The 19,416-nt window shown below is 35.9% G+C and overlaps 1 protein-coding gene across 2 annotated transcripts in view; it reads left to right on the top strand.

Moving 5' to 3' along the window:
- Nucleotides 1-5,292: 5,292 nt before the first annotated feature.
- The window catches only part of LOC117415827 (copine-8-like), a 110,334-nt gene continuing 96,210 nt past the window's right edge, over nucleotides 5,293-19,416 (top strand). The window contains exon 1 of one of the 2 annotated variants that reach the window (XM_034026673.3): nucleotides 5,293-5,562. In XM_034026673.3, the coding sequence (XP_033882564.2) occupies nucleotides 5,465-5,562 (98 nt within the window). In that variant the 5' untranslated portion in view covers nucleotides 5,293-5,464. Of the gene's footprint in view, nucleotides 5,563-17,025; nucleotides 17,109-19,416 lie in introns of those variants that run through there. The other variant, XM_059027186.1, reaches the window with a different exon arrangement.

Below are 19,416 nucleotides of genomic sequence, written 5' to 3'. Positions count from 1 at the left end.
GAAACTTAATAAGGATATTCTTTGGCAGTTATTGTCACACTTACATTTTTACCTTTACTTTTTCATAATACTAAAGCTTTAATTTTGATTTCACAGCAGTGGTGGGGAATATCTGTCATACTGGCATGCTTTTTTTTTTTTGGGAGAAAATCACCTTAAGAACACATCACAGTCAAATATTGTAATATGAAACTCAGAAGACTACCCAGGGAGGCTTTTATTTTTTTAGAATATTCACTGGTCATACCAGAAATAGTTAACTTAGCGTGGGATTTATCGGTAGGTGTTTTATCTGATGGAAGGCTGCAAAGTGGAATTTATTATCCAATTAGTATAGTTTTGAAATGTAGGTTTAAAAAATAGGAAGTTAACATGGTTTTGTGTGGGATTTAGATATCATGTACTGTAATCGATTTGACAGAAATGTAACAAAAAAAAATTCTGAAACTGTGGTTAATTATTGATGTTAATTATTCAGTGCCTGTGGTCTATTTTTTTCATTCCATCTGAAATGAATTATGGATTTTAGTATCAAATGCTGCTCTGGCATGGGACTTCAGCACAAATGGAAGCAACATTAAAACATTCAAATTTAAAATGCTCTGGAAAAATCTGTTGATGGCTTGACAACTATTTTATTTCATTAAAGCAATGGAGATAACGGTGGTGTTTTGTTTATTTTTGCACTTATGTTTATTCAACACAACTGCGACCCAGTTACAATTGTTTCCTGGGATTCTCATGTTTTGGTTTTTTCCCCTCATATTCCTTTGTCTACTCCTCAGATCACATTATTTATTTCAGGGTTGTCAAACTTGATTTTTTACCAAGGGCCATATTGTAATGTTTTATTTGATTCATGAGCCCAAACTTGTTTTATGATTTATTTATTTATTTTTTGTGGAGTTAGATAATCCCTGCTTTCTAGGTAAAATACAACATGCAATATAGCTAATGTGTACTACATTAAACTTTACATTCATCTTCCTCACTGTAATCTCTTTCCAAAAGATTATCTTCTTTAAAGATAACAACTGTCTGCCATTACAGGTACAGTTCCTAGTGTTATCATATAAACAAACACATGCTGTGACGTATGAACAACCAATGTAACCTAGATAACACTTTATTCTGAGTGCCGTAAATATGCAGTTAAACATTTGCTGAAGTTTAGTTACATGTTTATAAACAGTCAATAGATAGGCCATGCGTGTGTGTATATCATTAGTATGTATGTTGAGTATGTTTTTTGATACATGGTAGTTTCCTGCTCCAGTAAAAAAAAATTAAAATAAAAAAAAAAATACAGTACAAAGACTGCTATGTAGCATTACTGGTATTACTATATATAAGCTATCCACACTATCTAAATAATGCGCAGTTAAACCTATATGTGTGAATATGGTGTTAGTAGCTTTACATACCAGTCTCTGTACCCATTAAAGCATATCAAGTATAAGGAGATGTATTTCAAAAAGCACCTTTAAAATGCCAATCATATAAAAGCGATGCATGTCTACCACCTGTATTATTTCCACTGGAGCCCCAACTGTACACTGGGTCATTTCAGACTCCTGTGCAATGTTAACCCATTTGCTTTGTAACTAGGTTTGCACAGTAAAAAATATTTAACCTGACAGAAATTTAGACACACGACTGCCCTTCAAGGTGTCAAATTGTATTCAAATTCACCAAATGTGTCGCAAAGCAAAAACATACAAATGAGCTGCATGAAGGTGATTTGATCTTTGTTTATTACAGTAATTAACTGCTGGAATGTGCTGAAATTGCACAAGGAACAACGAAAGCAAGGTCTAAATCAAATGTAAGGTGTGTAGTGCCTTTTATGGCATGAGCTGAAAGGAGAGCTTAGGTAACGTTACTATACTTTTTTTATTCTTCTGTAAATTACTAAACTTGTCTGACTGACACCTTTATGTAAAAGACATGTGGCATTGATAACTGTTACCAGTACAGCAGTGTACATTCTATTCTACAATGAACATTTGACAAGTTTACTTCATAAAACTAAAAAACACTTGTAGCTTAGATGAAGTTTTAGTGGACACATTAGTATTTGAAAAAAAACATTTACGTTTTAAGCTGACAGATGGCAGATTGACAAGAGCAGCATTGATGATTTTGTGATGGTTAGTTTGATCGATTCATTCCAGTGTGGCTGCCTGCATTGCATTTTGTAATTACTTTCAAACTAAAAACCTGCCAAGCAGAAGTAATTTAGCTATAATAACATGTATTGCAGAGATAGAGATTTTATAAAAAATGCATATTGGTTGTGTTTTATGCACATGTGGCTAATTTGATAGCAATTCACAAAAGGCCACAGCCACTTTGCTAAAGAGATAGCTACAGTCAGGAAAGCATTTGGGAAAAATGTGCTCACCACTGACTTGTATAAGGTTTGATCAGAAACAAACATGTCCTACTTAAAGCTACAAATGCAAACATTTTAGAGTTTCCAATAATGTTATAACAGTTGTAATTTTCCTACCCATTCTCTTTTTAATATAAATAGTGGTAAGCATTATATATATATATATATATATATATATATATATATAGAACAAGGGAGGAAATAATAAGAATGTTGCAACGCTTTCATTTAAGACACATCTTTTAAATGAGAAGAAACAGAGATTCTCATGAGATGTAAAAGAGACATATAGGTAAGCAGTGCATTTTCACTCTGGGGGTACAGTGCTAATAAATGCCCTTTTGTTCTGGTCACCTGACCGTGTCACCCTGAGTCTCCTCCTAAACCCCATCAAGTGCTACAATAAGAAATTAAACAGCGTCAATTAGGAGCTTTGTGTTTCACAAGTGAAAACAAAATTGCTCAACGATTCCTATACTGTATATTTTAATGAAACATGACCTATAATCTTATTTCATTTGAATACAGTTGATCCATTGTAACACTTACAGAATAAAGCAAGCTAGTGATTACGACTGTAAGTTGCCCTGGAACAAGGGTGACTGCTAAGAAATAAATAATAATAATGATGTCTATGAGATGAGACAGTAAGAGTAAAATATTTATTTCCTCATGCAGAATACTGTGTATATTGTCTTAGTCACACACTTCTTTAATTTTTTTATTTAGTCTGCCCAATCATTTTTTTTCTCCTCACCGCAGTAATTCCTCACACAGCTTAGAAGATCCGAAAGTTCAGCGGTCGTCCTCCGATCCCACGACCAAGCCGGCTTCCTCTTTTACAATCAGGAACTCAAAAGCTCACGGGATCACCAGACTGAGTCACACACTTAGCAGCTTTATAATATAGAGCATTATCTTCAGAACAGATTTAGTGGGGGATGATAAATCATCATCAGGTTAGCAGTTTTAAATGATGTTTAAAGGAAAGACTGTTGAGAGCTCCCCATTAAGCTAGCCTTGATAATGCAATACTTACTGGTAATATATTAAAGTTCAAGTATAACGTATGAATATGAAAAGCTAGGTATGCTATGTAAATAAGACAAAAAATTTACTCAAAAACTGTTTTCTTCACATTTGACATACTGTAACATACTGTAACACTCTAATTGTATCACCTATCTCTGTTGTTTAAATGTTATTGTTATGATAGAAAAATCCAAAAGCGTTTGTCTGTTCACAAGGTGGAATGTATAGGGTAGTCACTGAACTGAAAACAAAATCTTGTCAAATATACACAGCAACAGCAACTATGGAAACATGAAACAGGTTTAACTCCTTATTGCCAATAGAATGGAAGACTATCATGCTCCCTTGGTCTAAATCAAAGGGTCAGAGCCAATTCTGTGACTGAATGACCATTTTCATATATTCCTGGTGCTATAAAACTGTATTACATACACATATTACAAGGCAAAATGCACATTATGTAAAATGATAGCAAACAAAACCATTTAACAACAGAACATGCGTAAAGGCCAATGCAGCACTCCCTGTGCGTTCTCAGCCAAGATCAGCAACTTGAGGTCAGTGAATGGGATTTGATCAGCAACTTGGGGGGTACAGGATTTGAATCATGCTCACATGACTCACCAAGAGCCGTTGAGTTTCTGTAAGTGAGTTACTTCTGAGATGGTATTTCACATATCATAAATGCAAGTCACTTTTTAATGGTACTGTCACCTGATTTGACTGAGCTATTGAATTCTATATCTTGAGAACCCCTTGTCTGATTCTGAAGAAACCACAGCATGCTTGGGCTTTTGTTATGCTATACCAATAGCTCTGTACATGGTCGGGGTGGTCAGGGTGATCAAGTTTTTATGAAACTAATACTATACAGTACTTGGTGGTTCCTCTCTTGCCTTGATCACTGCCTGAGGCAACTCCTGCTTGGGTTTACTTGATCGTCAGTTCATGATGCCATATATATATCAAAAGTATCCTGCAGTTTAAGATGCTGGTCAGCACAATGAACGGCACCCTAAACACAACATAAAAGCAATGCGCCGCCTAGCCGATGCAAGGAACAATTTCAATCAGTTTCACTTTGTAAGGAATCTGCCGAAGGCACATCGTTGACGTAAATAGACAACGGCACGCCTTGCTGGAAGTGCATTTGCTTTTCTTTCTGTAAACCCGCGTGAATAACTCTTGCATCAAGAAACTGGAATACAGAGAATAGTAGAGTCGTACAGAAATAGAAATACTGAACATCTGGACATTTTGGCCTTTGGCATATTTCAAGGTTTATTATGATAATAAGCCGTATTTGACACGTGTTAGATCATTTTGGTGTCTACTATGATTATTGTAAATCTGCATTTTCAGTAGCAAATTCGAATAATACAAGTTGAATTTAATAGGCTTTTCACATTCCACTAACTGAAAAAAGTGATCTAGTCGATTATATTATATTATATTACTTTAAACATTTATGTCTGTAAATTACATATTAAAATACCCTGATAATTAATAATGATTGAACTATATTAATAATATTATGATGATTTTTATAATAATAATAATAATAATAATAATAATAATAATAATAATAATAATAATGTGTTTTTCATTGCTATTTGAAATGTGCCTGTATTTTGCCTGATGTACAGTAGGTAAGGGCTAATAAAAGTAGTTATATACATTCTACGACTATGCAATTAATTTACATGACAAGTCTGTGTGTAGATGTAGAGGCATAAATAGTATCCGGCACACACATGGTTAATCCACCCTACCAATCTTCTCCGTTTACTTTCCTCTCCTGAAATCTCCAATGAATTTATTGTGATGCTTCCCCCCCCCCCCCCCCCACTTCTGCTCCATTCCAGTATTCTAGCAGCTAATGCTGCCAGGAGGCTTTGGTGACGTTGTGTTTGTTATGAAGTGACATCAGCCCGCTGCTCTCTCCTTCCTTGGCGCTGGTCTTCTTTCTCACATACTATAGTACTGTGTACTTTATGGGATCGTTGCAGTTTTAGCGACTGGATAAATACTCTTAAGATGGACAACGGCTTCATGAACATGGCGTCCATAGGAGAATTCGACCCTCTCCATGCCAGTATCCCGGCCACTAAAGTTGAGCTCACAGTGTCCTGCAGGTAAGGGGATCGCTAAAATTAACCTAATTTAATGTGCACCGGTGCTGCTGTTGGCATTCTTATGGAGAGTGAGCATGTGCCGCATTTCTGATACTGACTATCCCTTCTAGCAAAGATCTTAAGTACTCCAACTCTTAAACAAGTGTCCTAGTTTCAAGTTAGAATTGGTAGTTGCTTTTTTCTAACTTTACTAAAACATGTTAATGTTTTTAAACACTTCAGTGTTGTCATTTTTAAACTGTAGCCTGACAACAACGTTTGTTTACGTGTTGAAAAAAGAGGTTCTGCGTCAAGAATTTTCACCACCTTTGGAATGTAACTATTTATTGTCTTGGAAGACTATCTTGAATAGGACATAAGCCGTCAGACTTCGGAGACCCATGGGCACTGTGCAAATTGGTCGCCCCGACCATATTACAGTAGGCCATAAATAGTAAGTCTTGTCTTAAGAAAAAAACTGGTTTTATTTTTGTCGTATTTCTTACCTTTCCAGACAGTTTGGAAACAGCACAGTACTGCATGTGTAAAGACATGTTTTTTTCAGTGCATGAAGTCCGCGGCAGAGGCACCGGATCCAGGGGGCGGGGCAGGTGGGGGCATACCACCCCCCCAATACACCCTTAAAAATGTGTGGGTCCATGCCCCTCACTTTGACAAAAGAAACGTGCGCAGCGGGGAAAAAGATACTTGTATAGCACACCATGTTTAGTTGCGGTTATACGATGCATAGGCTACTTTTACTTCGTGAGATGTTTGTTTGAAATAAAGGGTCTTTTTAAAGTGATATCCAAAAATTACAGCTTGTGTACAGATAGTTGATGATTAATTGTAGTTTTGAACTTTAGTCAAATGCCTTGCAGGGTGCCGCCTCAAGTAACTGGTCAACTTGACAAGCTTCTTGTGTGCTTAGAACCAGCCCTGGTAAATACTGAAGATGAGTAAATCTCTTTCCTTCAAGATTGTCTCTTTATTTATTGTACTCATACATTGACTACATATTGCTTTAGAGAAAAGGCATTGCCTTTGAAATAATCGATTTACACATCACTGCTAGGGCCCCCTTTTTCAGCTGGGGGCCCTGGGCATGTGCCTTAAGAAATCACTGACTGCAGTTAAGTTCTGACTGTTTAATGGTTTAACTGAATTAAACTCTGTGTGTGTGTGTGTGTGTGTGTGTGTGTGTGTGTTAAGAATCATAGTGCTGTATAGTAAAACACATCACTCATTATTATTATTATTATTATTATTATTATTATTATTATTATTATTATTATTATTATTAGTAGTATACTTTACTGCCGTTAGAACACAGCATTGTAGTTTTCAAACCTGGGAACCCAAAATAGATCCGTTAACAAATATGTTACTGGATGATTTTGTTAATTGACTTCTTAAGGAGGAATTGGCTAAAAGCCTCCACACTTTCCTTGGTAAATATATTACTGTATTACTGGATTTTACAGGTGCCATTGTTTGTTTATAATATAGTTATACTTAAACTTATTTTAAATACACTTTTAATAATAATAATAATAATAATAATAATAATAATAATAATAATAATAATAATAATAATAATGTTTAGTTATAAGAAACATATTAAGCTTGAATGGTTTATGTGAATTCCCTGTATGTACTTAAACAATAAAATGAAACATATGCAAAACTTAAAACTTAAATATATATATATATATATATATATATATATATATATATATATATATATATATATATATATATATATATATTTCTACTGAAATAAAATGGATACATTATTTTATAACCTGTTGCTTATTAGGCTACTAGTCAGATACATTTCAATTCTTTACCTTGTTTTTGTGGTGGGGCTGACAAAGATACATCATATATGAATGCTAATTTATTCAAACATGTTACAGTTTTTTTATTTTTTTAAATCTAGCTGTTTTATACATTCTGACAGTAAGGTCCAAACACATAAAATGAAGGTTAGGGATGAATCATATATTGTCTTAATTTCACCCAGCCTCCGTCAACAAACTGGCAGCTACTAACAGAAGCTTCTCCTTAGAAATAACAGCTTTTTCTAGCTTGCATAACAGCAAAGGGCAACCCCAAGTCCTGTTTCAGGGCGGCTTGGCATGTCCGTCAGGAGATAATATTCACTGGCTGGCTAGATTCACAAATACTTCACGGAACTTGAAATAATTTGACTTGTTTGTGGTAGAAAAACATTAGTAACATTATATATAATTATTTTCCCAAACATAAATTTTACATAGCCTGGTTTGTATGGCAATGGATTGGTTGAAGAAAACACAAAGAAATAGTGTGCTTCACTAAGCATTGTGTAATTCAGGAAATAATGTCCTTGAAACAAGTTATTCCAAGTTTACTCAGCACTGAATCTATCTGCAATGTTCTGGAAAATAGGTAAATTTCAAAATATCAATGTCCTGGTCACAAAGGCAAAGTTTGTGGGGAATAATAGCCATTTTCTATACTTTTGAGGCATAAGCAATTAGGAAATAACACTTACTACCCCAAAAAAATAAAATAAAATTATTACACGGTGTTATGTGAGTTGAAAAGGTGTATTGGAGATGAGTCACATGTATTATAACATTCTTATGCTTTAAGTGCTCTGTCATGTAGGAGAGTCCCTTGATTGTGAAACATACCAGACAGGTGTGTACTGTGCTGCAGTGTTAGACTGAAGGCTGGATACATTCTCCAGTGGACCCAGCAGCAAAACTCACCTATTGTGAAAATCTATGGCTGGAAAGGATGGCACTGCATCACCCCAATACTGACACCTCAGAAACTAATACATGACTGTAATGTGGTTTACAGATAATGCTCTATGTTCCTTAGGTCAGACAAAGTTCAGGAATTCACAAAGCACAGGGATCCTGTCTTGATTTCAATGAATTCTTGAACGTGTTATACTGCTTTTACTTTGCCAGCCAGCAAATGATCAGTGATATCAAAACAGGATTCCTGAGTTAGCGGTTTTTTTTTTTTTTTTTCATTACACACCACTACAGACTTTTGCAATATAAAGCAACACACTGTGCCATTTCGAGCTTCCTCATTATATGTACATATAGTGGAAGAATATTGCAGCACCAATATTCTACTGAGACGTTGACCTGTTTTCTACTAAAATATTTTCTATAAAGTGAATAATTCGAGCAGGTTTCAGTAAAACCTGTATTTGTAAAATCCACTCTGTTACTAGTCTGAAATAATGTTTAGTATTTTTGATCAATAATATTAATACAGACCAGCACAGGGATCACAGTGATTTGATGGCATATGCTCTCACAGACTCACACAATGTAAGCCTTACACACACTCATTTACACAGATGAAGTGTCTCTGTGCAATTTCTACTTTACCAACCAAAATCAATACTCAACTCATTCAAGGTAAGTGTTATCCTGATGAGGCGAATGTGATCACTTGAAAATTGGAATTCAGGGCTGAGTGAAAATAACTGAGGGTTCTGTTTACTGTACTATTGTAAGCGCTGATCACATTACCCTGAATGACTGTTCTTGAAATTCATTGAAAACCATCAAATGAGAACCTTCAGATCCATATTCATAATTCAGGGAACTCATGATGGAAGACTGTGAGCAGCCCCCCCTGGCTGGCTATTTGACCTTTTGTTTGACTTTGTGGATATCTTGGAGTCATTTCAGGCTGTTGGAGACGCTTTATTATCATCTGTAAAGTTGCAGTCTAATTAACTGTTAGTAATTATTGCTGAAGGCTTTCTTGTAATATTTCAGAGTTATTCCTTTTCCATGATGCCCATCTTGTTATTGCTATCTTAGTTTGATACTTTGACCAAAAAAGAAAACCAGTTAAAAGTCACCAAAAGTTGAGCAGTTGCCTATCATGCTTTGTAACCCCTATTTTACAAAAACATAAGCTTGGGCCCAGGCTGATGTGCTTCACAAACATCACCTTCATAAATAATGCAGACAATATTTTGAGAAATAGAAAATGTTTTGCTTTTGCAGGTTGGGATTTAAAATATTCAACAGGTTTTGTCTGCTCTCGACTTTTATTATTCCTTTGAATACAAAACTGCCAGAAGCAATATAAGGTAAAGTCTAACATTTACTATAGTGAGCATTCTGTACTGTAAAATCTTGTAATTGCACATTATCACCAATCTGCATGGCAAGGCTTCACTAAAACTGGAAAACATCACCTAGCAGCCAGCCAGTATCTTCCCTTCTGAAGATGTTGCTTCATTGGGTCAGGCACTGACCAATCGAATGGCGAGCCAATCATTATGTATTTGTACCCTAGAAGGAGTAATGGGCTAGCTCTGTTAATGAGTGCTTTAACTTGTGGTAACATAAAAGTCCAGCTATGTTTTTGCTTCCTTTACACATCTTGTACCAAACGGTTACATAGTAATGGTGCTGAAGCATTGTTTGTTAAACATAATGACACAGCTGCCTTTAATACTGCAGTATTGTGTCACCAGCAACATACATCTGTGTAGAAACTTTGATATTTGCATTAGAGCAAAGATTCCATTTGGGATGTGTCGACAAAGTGTTGCTAGTATACCTGGAGGGTCCATTTCAGCCACAGCACACATCCATCCTTGGCAATTCTAATATGACAACCAAAAAATCGACTAATTAGGGACCATTGTTATTGACTTTTTCGATGTGGAACCCTGGACTGAGAAACATTATTCTCCTACTACTGAAACTGAACCCGGATTCTAAGGTGTTACATCCTATTTATAGTGTAAGCTCACTCATATGCCTCATATCATTTCTTTATAATGTTAGTGATCTAAATCAATGAAGTTACTATTCGAGAACTTCTTTATTACTTTGCCCTCTTGACTGTCACATTAGCGTGCCATCCTTATAACTGCATTTTTTCCTCCAAAGCCAAACTGCTGCCATTTGGATTAGGCAAAATTCTTGTGTGGTGGAGATATTGGAAAGATACAGTTAGTGCCGAATGTCATAGTGTGGCATAATAGAGTTCCTTAGCGCCTGTTTACTATAAATAGTATTTTTCTGTGCGCTTCACTTTATCAAAAAGACATTTTGTTGATAGTCCATCTTATTTACAAGACCTGCTTCCCACAACTGTACATGACTTAGTGAGTTAAAGAGGCATGCAAATACTTGAAGCAGAAGAAGGTTCAATACTATCTGCAAGCTTTGTTGTAGCTCAGAAATGCCTATAGATGTCATGTTTTCAAGGCCACAACCGTCTATATTTTCAAGATCACAACTATTGCATTGTTTTCTACAATAGGTACACATGTACCATACATTAAGCAAGGATAGATAGAGGACTTTTATTTTACAAGCAGTTTTTCATAACCATGCACCAGCCCAACTACATGTAAAACCAAATGGAACAATAAAATATGACAATGAATTTCTTACTATCGTCTACATGTCAATATACTGTTGACCTCCCCCCGCCCCCCCCACACACACCACACACAAATAAATCACATGGTTTGCAGAGACTCGCATCTCTATAGCCTTGATGTAGGGGATCTGCTTATGATTTGTAGTCTTCTAAGTGACATTGAACTGAGAATATATAATTATAGAGAAAGATGTTAAGGAATGATTAGAGCATTTTCATTTCTAAAAAACAAACAATGAACTAAAGTCATCTCATTCTTCCAAGCAGACCAGTCATTTCTAAATACATTTTATTAAACTGCTTTACAGTATTTGCTTTACAGTACATCCATAATTAGTCATTTGTATCTTACACCAAGAGGTGGGGTGTAGGGACATTGATTATGATTCATTTTTTAATGTAAACGCTGCTGGATTTGCAGCACTGGAGACTGCAGTGAGTCCTTGCTATTTATCGACAAGCATTAGAGACCCCAGACCTTTCACCCATCTATCAAGGAGCTCCTTTAGAGGGCACCACCTGAATGTGGCTTTTGACAAATACATCTTTATATACTTTTTATATAGCTCTTCTTTATTGGATATACCCATTCGAGACGTGTTCAAATACTGTAAGTAGCATGATATTGTGGTATTTTTTTATACTTGGGAAATAAGTGTCAGTGGGGAGTGCTCATTCGTACAGTATTTTGTATTATTATCCTCATTGTAGCACAATGTATGCATATGGAATATCAACCATTGCCATGCTGCGCTGCACATCAGTGACATGCCCTTTTTGTTATGTCGCTGGAGAGTGGCTAGAAAAGAATGCCAGATGAGATCATAGCCTTTTAGTAGAGTTCTTGAAACGTGTCCAAAAACAAAAGGCTGGTACAACTGCTGCAGTAATTTATTACTCAGTTACAGAATGTCATTGCCACACATTCCTTTAAAGTGTTTATTAGAACTACATTCAATGTGGAGGAGTCCTGCCTATTTGCAGACACATCAGCTAGTCAGGTGTAAACCTGCTGCGTGCTCATAAACTGACAAAGTACCATCTATCAGCAAACTGAAATATTTTTGCTTACTTGTTTCTCTGTTGTAAAGTAAATACTTGTAAACACTGCATGTTTGTTGTAAATGTTATACTGCGTTGCAGATGAACAATTGGAACTCTATATTTAGAAAAAAAAAGGACAGATTACTTGTTGCATAAAAAACAAAACAATTCAGGATGTGTTGATGACTGATTGATCCATATTTGGGAGTTTTTATTTCATCAAGACGTCGCTGGCAGAATTATTTTGGTTTATATGAACATTTACACAATGGAGAAGCACTTTTTTTTCCTTCTCAGTTCTTATGCAGGTTCAAACCTGCATTTCAAGTTTTTTAGCCTCTGTGATTAGTCCCCTCTTCCTGTTTTGGCATATTGTCCCGACAGAGGCTACTTTTAAGTCCAGTTCAGCCCTTCTCTGTGCTTTTCATAGGTGCTCAATTTTTTCCTCCTTACCAGATTTGGTTAGTGAGACTAACTAATGGGGTGTCTGATTGATTGTTTTGCAGTACCTTCATCACTGCCCATGACTAGAGGTCTGATTGATTGTGAAGGCTTCTGACTAGTTGGCTAAAGAGTTAATTACTTCCAAAACCCCCTTTTATTCCTTGCCATTCTTAACACGCAAATAGATTCATGGTTTATTATCTTTTCTAATGAGACACATCTAACAGCATTCCAAATGGAAATTTCCATGCTAAAATGAACTTAGCTAATGGGCACAGTTCTTGTTTCAACAGCCAGTTTGACATAATCTGAAATGCTAATAAACACACTTAGCAGGATAAATGTGCTTAAACTAAAAATTCACACTGCTGATAGAAGTGCCATGGTCAAATCAGTCAATACTGGCGGGTGGTTCCTGAGGTAGCGTTTTATTAACTTTCCTGGGTATTACATATTGTAGTATTTGCACTGCATCTGAGAAAATACTGAAAAAAGTACCATCCAAAAACACTGTAGTTTCCTACAGTATATTGCAGAACAAACTATTGTACAGTACTCACTCTTTATTTTGCTGTCTGACTACAACATCTTGAAATATTGAAAACAGTAAATTAGTGAAGGTTCATTATACAGTGAAGTATTGTACGTGCTGTTGTGACATTGCTTTTTTCCCGCAATATCCTCTGTAGCGAGCCTTTGTGCTTGATAATTGAGATGTGGCTCTGTTGCTGTGTGACCAATGACATATTGTATCAGTAATGACCACCACTGTTTGTATTTGTTCTTAATTAATGTACTTTAGAGCATATGGGTAGTAACAGTCTCATCTAAACAGGAAATTAGGAAGAGGAAGAACAATATTCACAGTAGTTACTATGTAAGTTAGGAATAACTTGGCCTATTGTCAATGTATTTCCTGCCAAGTGCTGTATTTTGTAATCTTTACTGGAAACACTTTAACTGTGAAACACACACACTGCACTAAAGTCTGACATGCAGCCTTAAAAAACTCATAATACCCTGCAATAAAGTATAATCATTAACCCTGAAAATAATTTCTAATTGTATTATCACCCAGTAATGTAAAAAAAAAAATGCTTGATACCCATTCAACGTTCCCTCCATACACTGTGGAAGTAAATTGAAAATTGTTGTTCTTAATACTTGCTTCCATTTTCCAAAATATCATGCAGATTAAGCCTGGAAAGGCCTAATTAGGTGCCCAGTTGATGGTTTAATTGACATGTTTGCTCTGCTGCTAATTCCTTTTATTAAGTACTGTAAAAGTTACAAGGCTGATGGCTCTTGTTAATCTATTGCTTTAGTTTATATTGTTTAATTAGAAACCATACCTAATTGAATGCTTACTGCAGTTTTCAGATTCAAATATTATATAAAAAATGTTTACAGTGCTAATGCTGAGGTGAACAGCATGTGTTTGTGAGCTTCTGTGGAGGTGAACAACATACAGTACAGTGGTGTGCAAAAGTTTGGGGCTGCTTATGAATTTCAATATTACGTCCTTTTTTCAAAATTAAGGCAAAGGCAAGTAATGATGGTGACACTAAAAGAAGAAAAACAGCAATATTACATTAAGCGCTATCAGGAAGATATCAAAGAAAACTGAGTCAATTCTGTAGAAACCAGGAAAGTTCTGGGCACTTATTAGGACTGTTATTATATACCTGACAGTAAATAATGTGATGAATTGAAGGCTCTCACACAATAAGAAAACCTTGTTTATTTGTTGTGTGTGACTGAAACAGTGCTTCAGAAAGCATGTAGTGAAAACAAAACAGACTTTCAGTGTGTACAATGGAGAGCACTGATTTAGTACCAGCTCTGCTAGCCTATCCTATCCTAAGAACTCTCTAACGTTTAATGTTTACTGGTATGGACTAAGACAAAATAAAATATGTATGAGGTAGACATCAAATGAAAGCTTTATTCACTGCTATCAAACTTGCTTGTGAGTTAAAAAATGAAACACTAATTATAATTTTTGTAAAAGCCAAAAAGGAAATTGGTGATAATAATCAGATACCTTCTGTTTTAAAAAAGAAGACAAGAATAGTAAATATCATTCCAAATCAATACATTATACCGGTAGTTGTTTTTATGATATCCATAGGGAATGACAATGTAAAGAAAGCTACACGAATGCTGAATAATAATGCTCCAGTACTGTATGTCACAATCTTAATAATTTACCTGATGTCCATTCTAAGAACTGACTATATATACAGGGCAGAGCTATCAATAGTAACAAAAGACTATCTCCGAGTGTCCCCATTTTGTTAGTTCACTGTTCTTGCAAAGAAGATAAATGTGATTTTTGAACACACAAAGAATACTGCACATGAGGACAAAGTGGCAAATGGTGGAACAGTACTAGCTTACAGTACAGTGAAGTAAATAGAATGTGTACAAACCCTGTGAATTCTCCTTAATCCATGACCTGATGCCAATCTAGAGTGACTCACCTGTAACCCGTTCCCTTGTGTCATGTTTTGCACCGCTGTTAAGCTGAATGTTAATGCTGAATGAAAACTGGATACTTACTGCAAATCGATTTTGTTTGCAAATTAAAACCATCTGTGACTGGTATTGCATAGCTTGGTTATGCCAGCTGAGTCAAATGTTTCAAAAAGCTGCTGCTCTGTAGTTGTGATTTAGTTTATCTATAAACATTTTAACCCATCTCCTTGTATAGAAGAACTCCTGATGGTGAACCTCTCCAATATATTTCTGAGTATATATTTTCCCAAGGTAAATCCACTGCAGTGTATGTAAAGACTGTTTTTAGATAGTTTGATTTAATTCTCAAGTTTTAAAATCACAGCCAAATAATTATGTGTACCTTCATGATGACTTTTGAAATGGTATTAACAATTAAATAAATATTTATTTTGTGACCTCCCCTAAGGGTAAAAAAAAAAGTAATTAAAATGACAGTTTTAACTTTAAGGCCTCTACACACAGGACCCGAATGTGTCGTACGACATACCGTACCATGACAAAAAATAAATAAAAGTGTATTTTTGATACAAGCCGTTCACACTGCCTACGATGCGATGGAAAAATGATGCGATGGATTGGTGTCTAGGGAACTGACCAATGAGGAACAGCCCAAAGAAAACTCTGGCCCTTGAGATCTATTCCAGTCCTAGTGTTTATTCCAACCAGGTCCTAAATTAGTTAGTTGCCTCTATGCAGCTTCGATTAACTACATTAAAATATGATTGGAGTAAAAACCTGGACTGGATTAAATCTCGAGGGCCAGAGTTGAGTACCACTGCTTTAGAGGTTGCACATGTAAGAACAACACAGCAAATGAAAGTACGCTACAGGTGAAGTTGAGCTACAGTATAACCCCTTTATATCTGGTAAATCGCTTGTAAATGGGTTCTTCTGAAAGGCACTATAAACACGTCATTGTGCATGCAGCCATGTACTTCTAGACTTTGTACTTTGGACGGCAATTTATATTTAATTTGCTTTTGCTACACTCCAGTAGGGAGCTAAATGTTTAATTACAAGCTCACTTTAGCAATGCTTAAGTTCCCCAAGCCAGTTCAATTTGCCTTTGCAACATGGCAGTTTCACTGTAGTATATTAAAGCTTCATAAATTATTTCCATTTCTTGTTGTTTGACAGAATATTGCAGAATAATGTATTCCCATGCTGCGGTGATACTTGGCTCATATTGGATACAAAAAATATACCTTTTTATGTTACGTGCCCTCTTTAAAGTCAATCTAAAGTTTTACAAGGAGGGAAGTTAGATGTATATGACAATTTAAAAAAAGCTTTTAATTAGCTTCAGATACACTAGTTTACTGTTATGTTTGTCAATGACTCCACTTGGCAAGTTTGGAATTACCGCAGAATTATAAAGAGTGAGGGAAATCCCTGCAGTGATGGGGAATTCCAGTCACATACAGGAAAGCTTGCCAAAGCTTGTGCATCATTTAAAAATATTCAAAGTAACCCTCACACACAAAACACAAAACAAACTAAAAACCCCAATCCACAGTGTCAACAGATGTGAACTTGTCACTGTTGGGTCAAGTTTGCTCTAGGTTTTGCTCTCATCTCATCTAGATCTTTTATCATAATGCTCAGATTCAATTGATAAAGCAAACCGGCGTTAAACTCAAATCTGCAGTAATGCAATGTATCATTTATTGTAACCCTAACTACATTTTACTATGTCTGTTTGAAACTGAAATGAAATATAAATTAAGAATTAACATTTTCATATAATCACAAGTATTCACTTTTATATATAGCACTGTGGCAAAGTGCCCCGCCCCTGTGTGCATTTGTGTGTTTTGTGTATGTATGCGTGCGTATGTTAAATGTTGGTGTATAGATTGGTACACGGGATATAAACAGGTCTGTGTTTCACGTGTATTTAAAAAGTGTATATTTGTATTTAGGCACGGGATTGCACATCACGCACGTGCATTTAAAATATAATATGTGAGCACGGGGTTGCACAGAATTAATTCACGTGCTGGGATTCAAGTGAATAATTAATTAGTAATTGAATCCCAGCACAACAGTATAAATAGGCACATTTTTAGTCAGTCAGGGTTGGTGTTCGGTGAGTGGAGAACGGGAGAGAGAGAAGGAGAAAATAAAACAAAGTAAGAACGTAAATTAGTTGTATCTGCTCACCGTGTTTTGTTCGTCTGTCTGTGCACTGTTTAGTTCGTTTCGTTTGTCTATTTATTTTGGCGCAAGTGCCGTGTCCCGTGTTTTCTGTTTAAACCTTTTATTTTGTCATTAAACGCTGAGTGCAGCCATTGCACTCAGCATTTCTCATCACCATTTCTCATCACCATCACCGTCTCTGTGTATTCCTTTTCTGGTCTGACGCCACCCACTCTGGCCGTCTTTGTGACAAGCACACAAGTGTTTGTGTGTGTGTGTGTGTGTGTGTGTGTGTTTTTACCCACTTAGTTAACGTATTGGTTTTACTTATTCTATCACCATAAGGATGGATTCTGTCCATGTATTGTTAGCCGATATACTCCAGGTTCTGCTCTCTGAGGCTAGAAATCTAGTTCACTGAGATGGTGTAGCCACAGAGGAAACATTCTTAAGGTCACAGTACAAGGAAAAGCCATAGCAGGAAAGTACCTTACAAGATCTCAGTTGTGTCTGGCTGCTGGCTGTTGAAGAGAAAAATAGAAAGAAAAAACATTCACTGCAGACCTGAAATGTGTAGGATAGGAGAATGTGTGGAGTATCTTGTGTTGTGGTGTAGTTTTAACCACATATAGGTTAAAAAAAAATCTACTGATACTTTTGAATCTTCAGTGTGTTCATAAAATCAACCAGGGTTCCTTTAAAGTTGCATCCCTACCCTCATATACTGTAGTACAATTGTATGTGCCTGCCTTTTAATTACATTTCAATGTTCATTTAAAGGAGTGATAATAACCGTGATAGGGCAGAGGCCCTGCACATTTGATTGTGTATCGTGTATGCGTGTTTGTGTGTTTTCTTTAAAAATAAAGTTGTATACATTTTAATTTAAGATTGGCAGGGATGGAGTTAAAATTCCATTCCCGCAAAATCCATGTGCAGAATGTGGTCAGGTCCTAATTGATTTATTGGTTGCCAGTTAGACTTGGCCACATGGTATGAATGAGGAGCCAGCTCCTTTGTTCAGAGGCTCAGATAGGAACACATGCCAGAGCAGCAGGTTGTGCCCCAGGTGTGAGTCGCACTGAGACAGCAATTCCTGGCTGTAGCAAGCCTTGGGCACAAAACTATCAAGGTTTACACATTTTCTTACCTCCTACTTGCATGTGACAACATTGTCACCTGTCTCCCTTTTTTCATGTGTCACAGATGATTTTCTTTATTTTTTTGTGTGTGTTTTTTTTATACTTTCATTTGGGATATAAAGATATTTCAAATACGCTATAAATATGATATTTCAAATATGCTGCTGATTCCTGGTAGAGTACTTCCTGTAATTACTTCCAGTCCTGTGGTTCAATCTCACTCCAATGATGTACCTGCATTCATGCTTACAACACAGGTACCCGGAAGCATCAGCTATTTTTATCGGTTATTATTATTATTATTATTATTATTATTATTTATTTCTTAGCAGACGCCCTTATCCAGGGCGACTTACAATTGTTACAAGATATCACATTATACATTATTTCACATTATACAGACATCACATTATTTTACATACAATTACCCATTTATACAGTTGGGTTTTTACTGGAGCAATCTAGGTAAAGTACCTTGCTCAAGGGTACAACAGCAGTGTCCCCCACTGGGGATTGAACCTACAACCTTCCGGTCAAGAGTCCAGAGCCCTAACCACTATGCCTTGGTTATTACTCCTTTAACCCACCTTTTTTATGTACAATATACTTGAAGTATTACAAAGTATTATGAGAGAGAGCAATTTAGAAATACCCGAGAGCTCACATGGCCCATATAGGTACACATGTAGATTGCGCGATTGAGGTGATAATTCTAGAAATCTGCAGCATTACTGTCATATAAGTGTAACTAAGTGTAACTTTCAAAGACCTGCACAATTTGCTTTGAGGAATTTATATTGGATGAAGATGAAGACAGCTTAAAAAGACAGCTTCTGACAGTGTATGCACTTGGTAGTGGCTGCTATTTCTGAACTATAGCTCTTTTATTGTACCACTTTGTGCTAGTGCCTAGTCCAGATAATGATAACATGTGCAGGATTTGCTATTTTTTTTTCCCATATTTGGTTAAATTATTATACTGTAAATGGAAAATGATGTGTTACTTCTTTAGCTTATTGGAGACTACATTTATGAAAAGGGGGTTTCATTAGACATCACATAAGTAAAGAATACACAGCACAGTATTTAAATCAGAATGAATCAAGACAAGTGCTGCACAACCAAAAGGAGAGGACATTTTAGATGTTCCAACATACAT

The sequence above is a fragment of the Acipenser ruthenus genome, chromosome 7 (assembly GCF_902713425.1).
Source record: "Acipenser ruthenus chromosome 7, fAciRut3.2 maternal haplotype, whole genome shotgun sequence".
Lineage (NCBI taxonomy): Eukaryota > Metazoa > Chordata > Actinopteri > Acipenseriformes > Acipenseridae > Acipenser > Acipenser ruthenus.
The sequence above is the reverse complement of the archived record's forward strand: the minus strand, read 5'-3'. Positions and strand labels throughout refer to the sequence as shown.